General features: G+C 41.9%; 1 protein-coding gene and 1 pseudogene across 1 annotated transcript; both read right to left on the bottom strand.

Moving 5' to 3' along the window:
- Positions 1-14,068, bottom strand: part of LOC135200966 (casein kinase I-like) — a 123,366-nt pseudogene that overhangs the window by 82,006 nt on the left and 27,292 nt on the right.
- Positions 410-5,760, bottom strand: LOC135200963 (DNA polymerase theta-like). The gene is made up of 6 exons (XM_064229740.1): positions 4,565-5,760; positions 3,860-3,958; positions 3,236-3,478; positions 2,808-3,039; positions 2,017-2,219; positions 410-767 (listed from the first exon to the last, which is right to left on the bottom strand). Exons 1-6 carry the CDS (start codon positions 4,664-4,666, stop codon positions 630-632), a joined length of 1,017 nt encoding a protein of 338 aa, XP_064085810.1. The 5' UTR covers positions 4,667-5,760; the 3' UTR covers positions 410-629.

Raw genomic sequence — 14,068 nt, 5'->3', positions numbered from 1 at the left:
AATATACTGTCGCTCTAGTAAAGGGATATGACTGTCCTTTACAGAATACGAGAATGGTTTTTTTTAAATCCATTAAGTAAAATAGAGGGGTTGTATTTTTGCACTGCAACAGAACCAGTCAATACATGAAGAATGAATTTTACATTATGTTTCTCTCAAAGGTTTCTTCAAAGGCTGAATGTCAAGATTTTAAAATATTTTTATAACAAAATGTACATTTTTCAAAGTGCTTTAATTTATGGGCACTTGATAAGACTTATGGAATTATGTTTTAAGAAAACATCACTGTTGTCATTAATCCATACAATTTTAAAAGGCGTAACCATATTTGTATTAAAATTTTTCTTATAAATATTTATGTTTAAAAAAGTACATGATTAAATGTACAAGAGGACTGATAAATCCTACAAATTTCTAGCATGTATAATGGTAAAAGAATAAGTTAAATAAAATTGAGTCATTATCGTCACTTACACACTTAAATTATAATGCCAATCTAATAACAATGAAGAGCCTGATATTATTTACATCTGTTAATAAATATTCTATAAGCCAACATTTTCTACCAGAATAATATATATATATAAAATACTGTACAAATGTAACACTATATATCTTTTAAGTCTAACTTAGAGATTGAGAGTCTGCATGGAAGCCCAAGATGGACCAACCTTTATTTTGACAGGCAAGCAAACTGCAAGCTGGTGCACCCCTTCCATATACTTTTGAACTAGCTGTGCTACTTGAATGATATCTTCATTAGCCACCTGAAAAATAAAAGTAGTCTTATTTTGAAAGCTGTGTCATAGGAACCTTTATTTTTGTTCAATCAAGCCCAGCCATTTGCAAACTTAGAAATTCTGATGAGTTAGTCTCTGGTTGGTAGCTAACCTGGGAGTTAGCTGCACTTATATATTGCTAAAAATATCCTTGTACACCTACTAGCATATTTAAATTTAAGTGGTATTGTATCAAACACTATTATAAACAAACCTTGTTTTTTTTACAAAAGTAAAAGTATGTTATTCTATTAAAAAGAACATGCTAATCTAATACGTATAAGCAAAAAACAATATACATCGAATACAGTACTGGGGTATTAACCCACCTCAAGTTGAAGCTTGCTCTCACTATGATAGTAAGACCTTTTTAATTACACGTGTCTCCCAGAAAGTTATGTAATGAAGTAATACTTTACTTCTGGTTTTCTGTACCCCACCATGTTCCTAACCGCACACTTTGCAGTGTGAAAAGATGGGCATAATTTAAAAAAAAAAAAATTGATCTGTCCTTCAGGTTTGTGTGGAGGCATCTGAAAACTATGCTAGTAAGGTTAGAGTGAATGTTCTTACATTCAGGATTTTCTCGATTTTATGAGGAATACTGAGATTTCACCCTTATTTAATGCAGTTCTTTTAGATCACTACGTAATATACGTACTATCTAGTAAAAGCTCCTTGCTTTGTTCAACATTTGTTCCACTATTTACAATACCCCATGAGGAATACCTTCTGAGCCTTTGCTACTGAACTGTACAGTCCCTGAGTCCAAAAAGAAGTCTTGGCCTTTTAACGTCTTGACCTCCTTCCCAATCTACAATATGAGCTATATATGATGGGAGGTCTTTGATAACAAAAAATAAAACATTCATACAAACGTCAATCTATACAATGTCCACCTTCCAAAACCTCATTTTCAGTGTAAAATTCCAAGCACATAAATCAAGGAGTTACTTCCCAGTGATGGGTCAATGGCAACAATGCATACACATTGCTTTTAACTCTCCTGATTTTATACTGTACACATTCATGTATAAATGTCTGGAGATATTCAACAAGCAAATGAAGGCACTATATGACTGATGGGTTTGTGTGAGAAAATACGTTTTATGCTATAAAAATAAATTTTACAAGACAAAATATTATAATATTGTCAACTTTCCCATAAATATTGTCAGGATTTTATGAAATAGTGCGAACAATTATTAGTGTAGAAGGTAAAACACTTTGCACAAACCTCATATATTAATTCATCATGAAGCTGGAGCACCAGGTAGGCCCCGGTAAATTTGTCTCTTGGTGTTCTAGGGTGTGTCAGGAATGAGGGAGTAGAGGGGAACGTTGTACGTAAAGCATTCGCAATTTCTACCATCGCAATTTTGACTAGATCGGCGGCTGAGCCCTGAATGGCAGTGTTAACAGCTTGGCGTTCACTCTGACCTGAAATGAGAAATACTTGTTAACCATTCGATTCTGGTTACAGAAAGATCCAGATGAGAAGTCTTCTCCCTTTGAAAAATCTTGAGCTTTGCAAAGTTTCACTAAAGGCTGGTCAATGGGTTATGATAGGTACGTGTATCACACAACTACTTTCATGTGGTTATTTCCCTTTAAAATTATAAATAGTTCCCATATTTATGATTCAATTTCTAATCAATTATCTTTTTCTTACTATCCTGGTTTTTTTTCCAAGTCATTCGATATTTACTGTTTCTGACAAGTACTTTCTTGACTTTCTTACCTATTATCTAAGTGTTTTTATCTTGTTTCTAATATGATTTTGTCTTAAAAGTTATAATTTTTACATAAAATGCAGTCCCAAATTTAAACACGTTATTGAAGTTTGGCTTCATAGGTATGATGTCCAGACTTCATAAGCTTTACTGAAGAGATTGTCCTTCAAAATTAGTATATGTATGTTACAATCACACTTCAGCTCTCCGAAAACCAATTGAAATAAACTGAAGACCCTGAAATCACAGGATTAAATAGTTCAGAAAAAATGTTGTATTTTCAGGAGTCACTTACTTCTGGCAAAAGAATTGGTACTACATATATTTGGAAGATATCTTCGACGACCCATCAGAGTCTCGACGTAACCTTTCTCTCGGCAACTCTCTACCGTCTTTTGCATGAAATCCTGCACCCCAGGGAAACGACTTTTGAATTTGTCCATAAATGTTAAAGCTTCGTTTTCGTCTACGTTTAGCTGATCGCCAAGTGCCCGTGCACCCATTCCGTATATCATGCCATAACAAATCTGAAATATAAAATACTAATACTGTACCTTAAGATCACATCAGCATCAACTAAATTGATCCCCCAATGTCAATATAATATCCTGTGGATCAACAGAGCCAAAATGAATAAGCTCGTACTCTTGAAACATACCCTTTCCATACTAAATGTATAAGAAAATTTTTACCATTAAACAAGACAACAAAATGAGCAATTACCTGCTTAGCTTGCTGTCGTTGTTTTGAAGTTACTTCCGAGACGTCGGTGAAGTGAATTTGTGCAGCAATCATCTTGAAAACATCTTCTCCACCATTAAGCAGATGCAAAAGTTTTGTATCAGCTGCCAAATGGGCTAACAGTCTGAGTTCCAGCTGAGAATAATCAGCTGCTAAAAGGATGTTTTCAGGGTGGGCCACCAGAGCGTGGCGAAGGCTTATGGTATAGTCTTCGAATTCTTGTGTCTGAAAGGTTTCAAAAGAAAGTTTTTGAGCCACTAATTCTATGCACAAATAATAAAAATAATACAATCTGAAAAATAATTCATGACACTTATACTACATTCAACAGAAACATTTAACTTATACACCTGAATACCTCCAAACCAATATTGAGAAGTGGAAATTGGAGACATGTAAAGTTAGAGAAGTTGGAGAGCTAAATTAAAAGATACCAAAGAAACAGAGACGTCAGAGAAAAATATTGTCAGGCGACAAACAGATGCTGCAAAGTGTGTTTAGTACTGTCTACAGTGTGCCAAATAAAGTAAGCTGTAAGCAGTATCCCATTTTACAGCCAAGTAAAATTTACCATATTTGATAAAAGTCAGAACTTGGCATACTTACCAAGAGAGGCGCTAACTGCGTCATTATCCTTGAATTTGACAAAGCCTGTTGTTGTTTCCTCAAACCACAATTGCCATCTGAAGTCCCTTTAATTTCTCTCTGTTAAGAGCATAACATATCTGTAAGACTTTCATGAATAATATAGGTCTAAGTGCAGAAGCTAGTAAAAAAATTCTGCTGTTATCACAAGTTATACTCAGTGTTGCAGTGTGATTAGTGCCATTTATAAGCAGTGCCAAACCTATCATCCTAATGGAAAATGTAATTAAAGAAAGCAAGCTATCTGATGATTGGCTTAACTAAAATATACACAGTTTCTATGCATATGGATCTCAAGTCAAGGGCAGGTATTCAATATGCTGCTTCTGCCATAAAGGAACCATAACACTTTTTTAATCACAAACGGTCAAAGCTCCTCACTCAGATTCAATCGCATTCCAGATTATAATTTCTTGATTTTCAATGTTTTAACTCTTTCCTTTCCTTTTATAATCAAATGAAGTGTTTTGCCTCTTAATACAAATAACAAAAATAATCAAGAATTTCTCTCTAAAGAGCACAGAAAAAAAAGTAAATTGTGCTTGTCAACACATTTCATAATTTGAGAAAATCAAATAATCAGTACCAAACCCTACAACTAACCTTTTTACTAGCCTTCCAAGAAAGGACTCAATTCCTACAAACAGTTTACAAAAAATGCCTAACCTGAATGTTGAAATCTCTTGGTACGGTCTGAAGGTTTGGGTCATGCATTGTTACTCTTCCTGTTGCAGTATGCATATGTATTCTAGGATGAATACGATCCATTCCCAGATACTTATTAAATACACGCTCATGCTGCAAGGGAAACACCACCTGCAAAAATATTTTGACAACAATGAGTATGAAATTCTGTTACATACAAGACACTGCAAAATAACAATTTGTCGAAAATTGTATTTTTCCTAACTATACAAACCTGAGGTCCTTTAACAATAGGAAGGTACTTAGCAGCAGCTGAACTGGTCGTAAGCTTCGAACAAGGGGGTTCGGTAGTTAACTGCTTGTCCTGCAGTTGGCGGTCAGCTCGACTGCGAGGAGAGGAGTCACTTTGCTTTATGCCCAGGAAAACGCAGAGTGACGGGTGGCATGAGGAGGGACTATATGTAAAGGACCTCAGGTTTGTATAGTTAGGAAAAATACAGTTTTTGACAAATTGTTATTTGTTCTGGTACGTATACAAACCCTCGGTTCTTTAATAATAGGAAGACTCACTTATTGGTGGGTGGAATCCGAGTCTTATGAACAGACTGGTGTTCATCCTACCTTGGTTCCCTACCTGGTCGTAAGAGCAAAGGGAGGGATCCTAGCCTTTGCCCAGCTGATTGGGGTGTGCACCGCAGGATCAGTGTCAGACCTCTGGACCAAATTTATAAGAGGGAGGCAAGCGTACCTCTTATAAATAGCAACAAATGCAAGAACTAGTTCCTTCTTCAAGAGCCAAGATGAAGTCATGGGTTTGTCTCTTGTTGGCTTCCACTCCCCCCCTTGTTGGGGAGTGGTGGATAAAAAACTCCTATCCCTAATGAAAGGGATAGGATGGAGCTCGGTTGTGTAGCTTACCTGCATCGGCCTCCTGTTCAACGTAGTGACGACCGCGGCCCTCTGCCCACAGGTAGAGGAGGAAGAACGAAGGAAGAGAAGCCAGTCACACTCTCTTTCACTCGTCCATTCATGCAGTCACACAAGGATGTGATGCTGTTCTGTCCACTCGGATGCTGGGTAGACTACACAACTTGTTGAGCAGCCACAACGGGTCCCAAAGAAAAAGTGTCCAAGGACCTGTGGGTAATATCCCGAAGGTAGAAGGAAGTAAAGGTGGTCTGGTTAGCCCAAACCCCTGCCTTTAGAACCTGCGCCAGGGAGAAGTTCTTGCGGAACGCAAGGGTTGGACCAATACCTCTGATTTCGTGGGCTCTCGGACGAAGGGTACGGGTGTCGTCACTGCCATCCGCGTCGTACACCCTCCTGATCACCTCACGTAGCCAGAAAGAAAGAAAGTGTTCTTGGAAACTTCTTTCCCCAGAGGGACCAAAAGTACTTTGCAGACTTCTGAGTGGAGCATCCACTCTGTCGGAAGTACTTGGTCCTTCCTGCTCAATCTGTCTGCTCTTAGATTTTTTACTCCCTGAACAAATCTTGTCCGGAGTATTATGCCCCATTCCTCCGTCCAGGTCAATAGATCTCTTGCGATCTCGTATAGTGAGAAAGAGTGAGTGCCCCCCTGATTTCAGACGTAAGCCAGAGCAGTGGTATTGTCCGAGTTGACTTGGACTACCACTCCTCTGACTTCCGCTTCGAAGTACTCCAGGGCTAGATGAATGGCCAGGAGTTCCTTTGCATTGATGTGCAGTGGCACCTGTTCCTTAGTCCAGTACAGGCAGTCCCCGGGTTACGACGGGGGTTCCGTTCTTGAGACGCGTCGTAAGCCGAAAATCGTCGTAAGCCGGAACGACGCTTGGAAATATGTCTTAAACTAATAAAAAGTTATAAAAACCTTACTTGTAATCCTTTGGTTACACTACATGTTGTTTCCTGTAGTTTTATGTACAACCTGGAGTTATTTTCATAAAAGAATGCTGGTTCTTGAAGGTAAAAACTATTGTAATCCTCTGGTGACACTACATTCTTGAAGTTTTATGTACAACCTGGAGTGATTTTGCAAAATCTTGAGGGCTACAAGAACAGCTGATTACTATTTACGTATCATATAGACTAATTAAAGTAAATGTATCTTTAAATAGGCTTATATATTAGTATCAACAAAACATTTCCTGCCATGAGTCAGAGGCCGTTTAATGAAACGAACACTTCTCTGTCCTATCTGTTCAGAAAATAAACGTTACGTCAATCCCCGAGACCATTGTTGCCAAAGCGTCTCTCTCTCTCTCTCTCTCTCTCTCTCTCTCTCTCTCTCTCTGATCAAATTACATTGGAAACTTGACATACGATTGCCCTAATATACGAATGTTTTGAGATATAACAGAAAATTTGCGAAAATACAAGCTTTGATATACAACGAAATATTTGAGATACGATTTTGCGATGAGTGTTAGTTGTATAGGCGACCGATAAATGGCGTTCAGTCTGTTTGTTTGTTGGTGCTGCATGTTAACACGTCGTTGTTTAGTTCGTTGTATTTGCGCCTATTTTCGTGTTATTTTGTCTATTTTATTATTAACCATGGGTCTCAAAGCTAAAGACAAAGCAGGTGATAAGAAAAAACCCAAGAAAATTATTTCGATGGAAGCAAAACATGAAATTATAGCAAAGCATGAACGTGGCGTTCGTATCGTCGATTTGGCAAACGAGTATGGTCGAAATCCTTCTACAATATCCACGATCATCAAGCAGAAGGAAGCTATAAAAACCCCCGAGACCATGATGCCAAAGCGTCTCTCTCCTCTCTCTCCTCTCTCTCTCTCTCTCGCTCTCTCTCTCTCTCTTCTCTCTGATCAAATTACGTACTGGATAATGTCTCTCTTGGATACTTCGATTTTGCCAAATATTGAGGGCTACAAGAACAGTTGATTACTATTTACGTATCATATAGACTAATTAAAGTAAACGTATCTTTAAATAGGCTTATATTATTAGTATCAACAAAACATTTACTGGCATGAGTCAGAGGCGTTTAACGAAACGAACACTTCTCTGTCCTTAACTCGGAGCGTCGGAAGACGCCTCTCTCTCTCGTCTTCTCTGTCTCTCTCTTCTCTCTCTCTCTGATCAAATTACTGGATAATGTCTCTCTTTGGATACTTGGAATTTGCGTTGTAATCTAACCAGAAACTTCGTTTTGTTATTATTACTGGAAACAAGCAATGATTTTTTCATTATTTGCACTTTTGGACTGTTATATGTAAACTAGTATGTATTCATTCGCTCGGAAACTAGTTCCGCATATGAGGCGTCACTAAAAAACATAGAAAAATACAACATAAAAAGTGTCGAAAATCATCATAATCTCAAAATTTTTGTTGTAATCTAACCAGAAACTTATTTTTATTAATATACTGTGCTAAACTATAAAGGATTTTTATCATAGTATGCGTTTTTTAAAAGCGTCGTTAACTCGGAGCGTCGGAAGCGTCAGCGTCGTAACCTCGGAACAAGCGTCGTAACCCAGGACGGATTTTTCCATTGAATATTTAAGAAAAAGCGTCGTAACCTCGGAACGTCGTAAGCCGGAACCGTCGTAACCCGGGGACCGCCTGTACCTGCCACTTCCTTTGGACCCAATGTTGCTCCCCAACCTGTTTCCGAGGCATCGGAAAACAACACTAGGAGAGGGTTCCGAATCAAGAGGGACACTCCTTCGTTTTCTTCTTAATGGGGTTAACCACCACCTCAGGTTTGACTTTACCTCCTGGTGAATGGGAAACAAGTCTGCCAAATCTCCTGTCTTCTGACTCCACATTCGTTTGAGATAGAACTGAAGAGGTCTGAGGATCAATCTCCCTAGGGAAGCGAACTGCTCCAACGAGGAAAGGGTGCCCAATAGACTGAGCCATTCCCTCGCCGAGCTCCGCTCTTTCCCTAAGAAGTTCGAGATTTTTTCTAAGCCTCGAGCAATTCTCTCTTGCGACGGAAAAACCTGAAAACCCCGATAATCCATCTGTATCCCCAGATAGACTATGTTCTGTCTGGGGATAAATTTCCCAGTGATTTTGTGAGTTCTAAAATCGTCTTCAAGTCCTTCAACCACTGATGTTCTGATCTTGCTCTTATCAGCCAATCGTCTAGATAAAGATATACAGTGACCCCCCGTATTCGCGTTCTCCAGATTCGCGGATTTCTCTGGGGAACGTTTCCCTGCATTATTCGCCGAAAATTCGCGCATTCGCGGTATTTTTCTATGATAAATAACCACAAATTCCTGTTTTTTTTTATGAATTTCATCATAAAAAGTACTTTTTGTGATAAAACTATTAAAAAAACCAAGTATGAAAATTTTTAGTGGGTTTTTCTTGAGTTTTAACTAACAAAATAGGCTGTTTTTAGCATTTTCATAGGGGTTCCAAACATTCGCGGGTTCTAACTATTCACGGGGGGGTCTGGTACACATCCCCCGCGAATACGGGGGGACCACTGTACTTATCCCTTTCAGATGTAGCCATTTCGCAACATTCTTCATTATGGCCGTGAAAACTTGAGGGGCTGTTGAAAGGCCGAAGCATAGGGCCCTGAATTGGAATACTTTGCCCTGCATCATGAATCGAAGAAACTTCTTCGATGAGGGATGCAGGGGAACATGAAAGTAAGCATCCTGCAGATCCAAGGAGACCATCCAATCTCCTGGACGAAGAGCTGCAAGAACCGACTTGGACGTTTCCATAGAGAACTTTGTGTTCTCTACGAAACAGTTCAAAGCACTCACATCCAGAACCGGTCTCCACCCTCCCGAGGATTTCGGAACCAGAAAAAGACAGTTGTAGAATCCTTGGGAATGCGGATCCCGGACCAATTCGATGGCCTCCTTTTGCAACATCTGATCTACAAGGTTTAAAAGTGCTTCTCTCATGGCAGGGTCCCTGTACTTGGCCGACAGTTCCCTCGGGGTCGTCGTTAGAGGAGGCCTGTCTTGAAAGGGGATAAGATATCCCTTCGTTACCACTGATAGAGACCAGCTGTCTGTCTCTCTCTGAGCCCATTCTTCTGAAAATTGCAGAAGTCTGGCTCCTACCGGTGCTTGAAGGACTGGCACCTCATTTGGCTTTCTTGATAGGTCTGAATGCAGACCTACCTCCCTCGAAAGGGCTGTTGAGGAGTACTAGTCTCTCTCTTCACAGGAACGGAGGTCCTCGCTTTCTTTGTTGATTGGGCCAAAAGATCTTGCGTGGCCTTTCAGCCAAAGAATGGGAAATGTCCCTTACTAATTGTGAAGGGAACAATTGATCCGATAACGGAGCATAAAGCAGGGACGACCTCTGGATAGGAGTAACTACTTTTGTTAAAAACGAACTAAATAAAGTCCTTTTCTTCAAAACTCCCGTTCCAAGGAGAGACGCCACTTCTCCTGATCCATCCTGGACCGCTTTGTCCATGCAGGACAGAACACTATGAAGGACTTCTGGGCTCAGCAACTCCGACTCTTGAGTTTTCTTAGCCAACACCCCAAGGGACCAGTCTAAGAAGTTAAAAACTTCTAATACATGAAACAATCCCTTGAGGAGATGGTCCATTTCAGAAGTCCCCCATGTGATCTTAGCTGATGACAAGGCTTGTCTTCTTGAAGCGTCCACAAGGTTTGAAAAATCTGCATTGGCAGAGGTTGGGAGAGTAAGACCAATGATTCTCCCGTCTCATACCAGATACCGTTTTCTCCTCCCTGCAGTTTGGAAGGAGGGCAGCAAAGACAGTTCTCCCCGCTTCCTTCTTGGTTTTAAGCCAGTTTCCGACAAAACTAAGCGCCTTCTTCATCGAAATGGTTGGTTTCATCTTAATGAAAGAGGACGATTTTGAGACCTTAGTACTGGTAAACACAGATCTAGGAGAAGGTGGGGCAGTAGGGCTTAAAGAGTCTCTAAACTCTTGAAGTAAGAGGGCTGCTAGCGTCTTATAGTCCGACAAGCCTGCAGCCGCACGATCTTCTGAATCCGACACATCCTCCAAATCAAATTCAATCTCCAAAGAGAATTGATTCTTTTCTATAGGAGATGAGTCCTTTGCAACATCTACCCCACTCTTGCAAGAACGACGGCCGCCTGTGTGACAACTTGCATCCTTACGAGAGGTAGGTTGATCCTGCAACAAGACTGTCTCCTTCTCCTGGCAAGAGTGATGGCCGCCTGTGCGACGTCTTCCTCTCCTGTCAGAAGAAGGATGTTCTCTCGTATCGCTCTCAACGGAAAAAGCTCTATCCCTGTCAGGTAAAGTCTGATCCCGCTGAAAGCTAGAAGAATCGCTATGTTCAAATATCGTTTGGAAGACGATCGTAAATTCTGGCGCTGGCTGGCGCTTCTGGCGCATTGCCAGGCTGGCGCTTCCGGCGCTTTGCGCCAAGATGGCTTTTGCTGTTTTCTGGCGCTTTGCGCCAGGATGGCTTTCTGGCGCTTTTTTTGGCGCATCCTTTCTACCTCCTGTCCGAAGAGTAGTTTTAGGTTTTTTAATAGGAAGGAAAGTGTCCTTTCTTCTGGAAGTCTCCTTTGTAAGAACTCCTACTAAAGAGGAGATCTGCTCCTGCATTTTTGGTAGAATTTTTGCCGCAGCATTCTCTTCTTCCTTTTCCGATGTAGGTGAAGGAGTCTTGAGGAGGAAGGAGACTCCGAGCTGAGAGTTGGAATATATCTGGCTTTTTTCCTTTCACAAGGAGGACCCTTCAGGGAAAAACTCCAGACTTGAATCCAAAGTTGGAGCTTTCCAACTTCTTTTCAAGGGGCGTGAAAGTTCAGAACTCCAGCCCTTTCTTTGTGGAGAAGAATCTGAAGAAAAACACTGTTTTAGGATGCTTTTTCTATAGCGATCCTTGGCAGTTCGGGTCGTCACAGAACCTGCCGAGGGGACGCCTGATCGGTGGGGATTCTCCATAACCTCCGTAAGGCTTTTGACATTCCTTCTCCTCTGGGCCTGTGAGCTTGGAAGCGGTCTAGGCCTGGGAGCGAGATGAAGCCGATCAGACGCACCCTCCACTGCACTGGGTACACTTACGTCACTATCAGCAGTCTTGGCAGTAGCAGAGGAAGTAATTACATGTTTAGGGTTAGGTGATATATTAATAGGCTCGCTAGAACAAGACCGACTTACTTTTCTGGAGGAAGCCTTCCTAGCCCTATCCATTTCCAATTTTCTCAAATAGGAATTCAAATTCTTCCACTCTTCCTCATTCAAACCTACACATTCATTACAGGTGTTAGATACAGAGCATTCATTCTGTCTACACCCCTTACAAACTGTGTGAGGGTCTACCGAAGCTTTCGGTAGCCTCACCATACATCCCTCATTCACACACTGTCTTCTAACCGAAAAGCTAGAGTCCGACATTATAAGAAAAATCCAAAATCAAGTCCAAATAACAGTCCACGAAAGAGTATGCCCAACCAAAGAACCAATACGTCATCAAAAAGACCGGCTTAGAAGATCAATAGCGATGAAAAACACGAAAATCAAATCAGGAGGAACAACAACAATGTTGATGTCCCGGCCGAGAGAAAATCTCTTAGAAAACGGGAATGGTTCCTATTCCCGCCACCTAGCGGCGGGGCGGTAGATCACCTGACCTACCTATAGTGTGTGCCGCGAAATTCGAATTTCTATCGGGGACGACGGAGTCTATAGCTAAGTATATATCTGACAGGGAAGTTGAATGTATAAAAACAACCATTCTAAAATATGACAATTTGTCCAAAATTGCATTTTTCCTAACTATACAAACCTGAGGTCCTTTTACAATAGGAAGGTAACTAGCGGCAGCTGGTTGGCCGTAAGCTTTCGAACAAGGGAGTTCGGTAGTTAACTGCTTGTCTGACAGTGCGCGCGCCACGCGACTGGGAGGCGAAGAATCCCTTTTGCTTTAGGCCCAAGCAAAAAATGCAGAGTGAGGGCTGGCATGAGGTGGGACTATGTGTAAAAGGACCTCAGGTTTGTATAGTTAGGAAAAATGCAATTTTCGACAAATTGTCATTTGTTCCGGTACAATATACAAACCTTTCGGTCCTTTTACAATAGGAAGACTCACTTCTTGGTGGGAGGAATCTGAGTCTTTTGTGAACAGACAGGTGTTTGCCCAACCTTGGAATGCCTCCCTGGTCGTAAGAGCGAGGGAGGGATCCTAGCCTCTGTCCGATTGATCGGGGTGTGCACCGCAGGATCAATGGTCAGACCTCTGGACCAAGTAATAAGAGAGAGGTAAGCGTATCTCTTAATACCAGCAAGCAAGAACTTGTTCCTGTTTGCAAGAGGCAACAAAGTTATGGGTTTGTCTCTTGTTGGCTTCCACTTCCCCCCCCCTTGTTGGGGGAAGTGGTGGATATTCACTCCTATCCCTAGTGAAATGGATAGGATGGGGCTCTGTCGAGTAGCTCACCTGCATCTCGTCCTCATCCTGCAGGGTGACGACCGTGTCCCTCTGCCCACAGGTAGAGGGGGAGAAAAAGATGGGAAGAGGAGCCAGTCACACTCTCATTCACTCATCCATACTTACAGTCACACCAGGACTCGATGCTGTTTCAGCCTGCGAGGGTCTGGGTTAGCTACACAACGTGTAGTATCCAAGTATACAAGGACCTGTGGGCAATATCCCGAAGGTAGAAGGAGGTGAAGGTGGTCTGGTTGGCCCAGACCCCTGCCTTCAGGACCTGCGCCATGGAGAAGTTCTTGCGGAACGCAAGGAAAATACCAATGGTCCTGACTTCGTGGGCTCTCAGACGGAGCGTAAGGATGTCGTCACTACTATCAGCCCCGTACGCCCTCCTGATCACCTCACGCAGCCAGAAAGAAAGCGTGTTCTTGGATACTTCTTTCTTGGTCACCCCGGTGCTAACGAAGAGGCATTGACACTCAGGCCTGAGGTGTCGAGTTCTCTTCAGATAGCGTCGTAGCGCCCTCACAGAACAAAGCAGCATCTCATTCGAATCATTGTTGGTGAAGTCCATTAGGGAAGGGATTGTGAAAGACTCGAACCTGTCATCAAGGATCGACGGTTTCTGAGTCTTCGCAACGAAGTTCGGGGCGAAATCGAGCGACACAGATCCCCATCCCCTGGAATGTTTCACATCGAAGGACAGACCATGAAGTTCCCCTACTCTCTTCGCCGATGCCAGGGCTAGCAAGAAGAGGGTCTTGAGGGTCAGATCCCTGTCTAACGACTCTCGGTGGCTCGAAGGGTCTTCGAGTCAAACTCCTAAGGACGAGAGTCACGTCCCACTCAGGGGGCCTGAGTTCCCTGGGTGGGCAAGACCTTTCAAAGTTCCTCATAAGCAAGGAGATCTCAAATGAGTTCGAGATGTCCAATCCCCTCAGCTTTAGGACCAGTGCCAGGGCGGCTCTATATCCTTTGACTGTGGGGACTGAGAGGAGCTTTTCTCGGCGAAGAAAAACGAGGAAATCCGCTATTTGCTGAAGAGTGGCTCTGATAGGAGATAAACCCCGTCTACAACACCAACCACAGAAGACGGCCCACTTCCCCTGGTACACAGCTGCAGAGGACTGACGGATGTTTCCAGCCATCTC

Source organism: Macrobrachium nipponense, chromosome 27 (genome assembly GCF_015104395.2).
Source record: "Macrobrachium nipponense isolate FS-2020 chromosome 27, ASM1510439v2, whole genome shotgun sequence".
In the NCBI taxonomy this organism is placed as follows: Eukaryota; Metazoa; Arthropoda; class Malacostraca; order Decapoda; family Palaemonidae; genus Macrobrachium; species Macrobrachium nipponense.
Note: the sequence above shows the minus strand (reverse complement) of the source record. Positions and strands in the feature narration are given on the sequence as shown.

Excerpts from the sequence above, each read along its gene's own strand:
- LOC135200963 (XM_064229740.1), bottom strand. The coding sequence starts at position 4,666 with ATGGATCGTATTCATCCTAGAATACATATGCATACTGCAACAGGAAGA. Across the intron at positions 3,040-3,235 it reads AACGACAGCAAGCTAAGCAG|ATTTGTTATGGCATGATATA; the intron begins GTAATTGCTCAT and ends TTTATATTTCAG. Across the intron at positions 2,220-2,807 it reads TACCAATTCTTTTGCCAGAA|GTCAGAGTGAACGCCAAGCT; the intron begins GTAAGTGACTCC and ends TTCTCATTTCAG.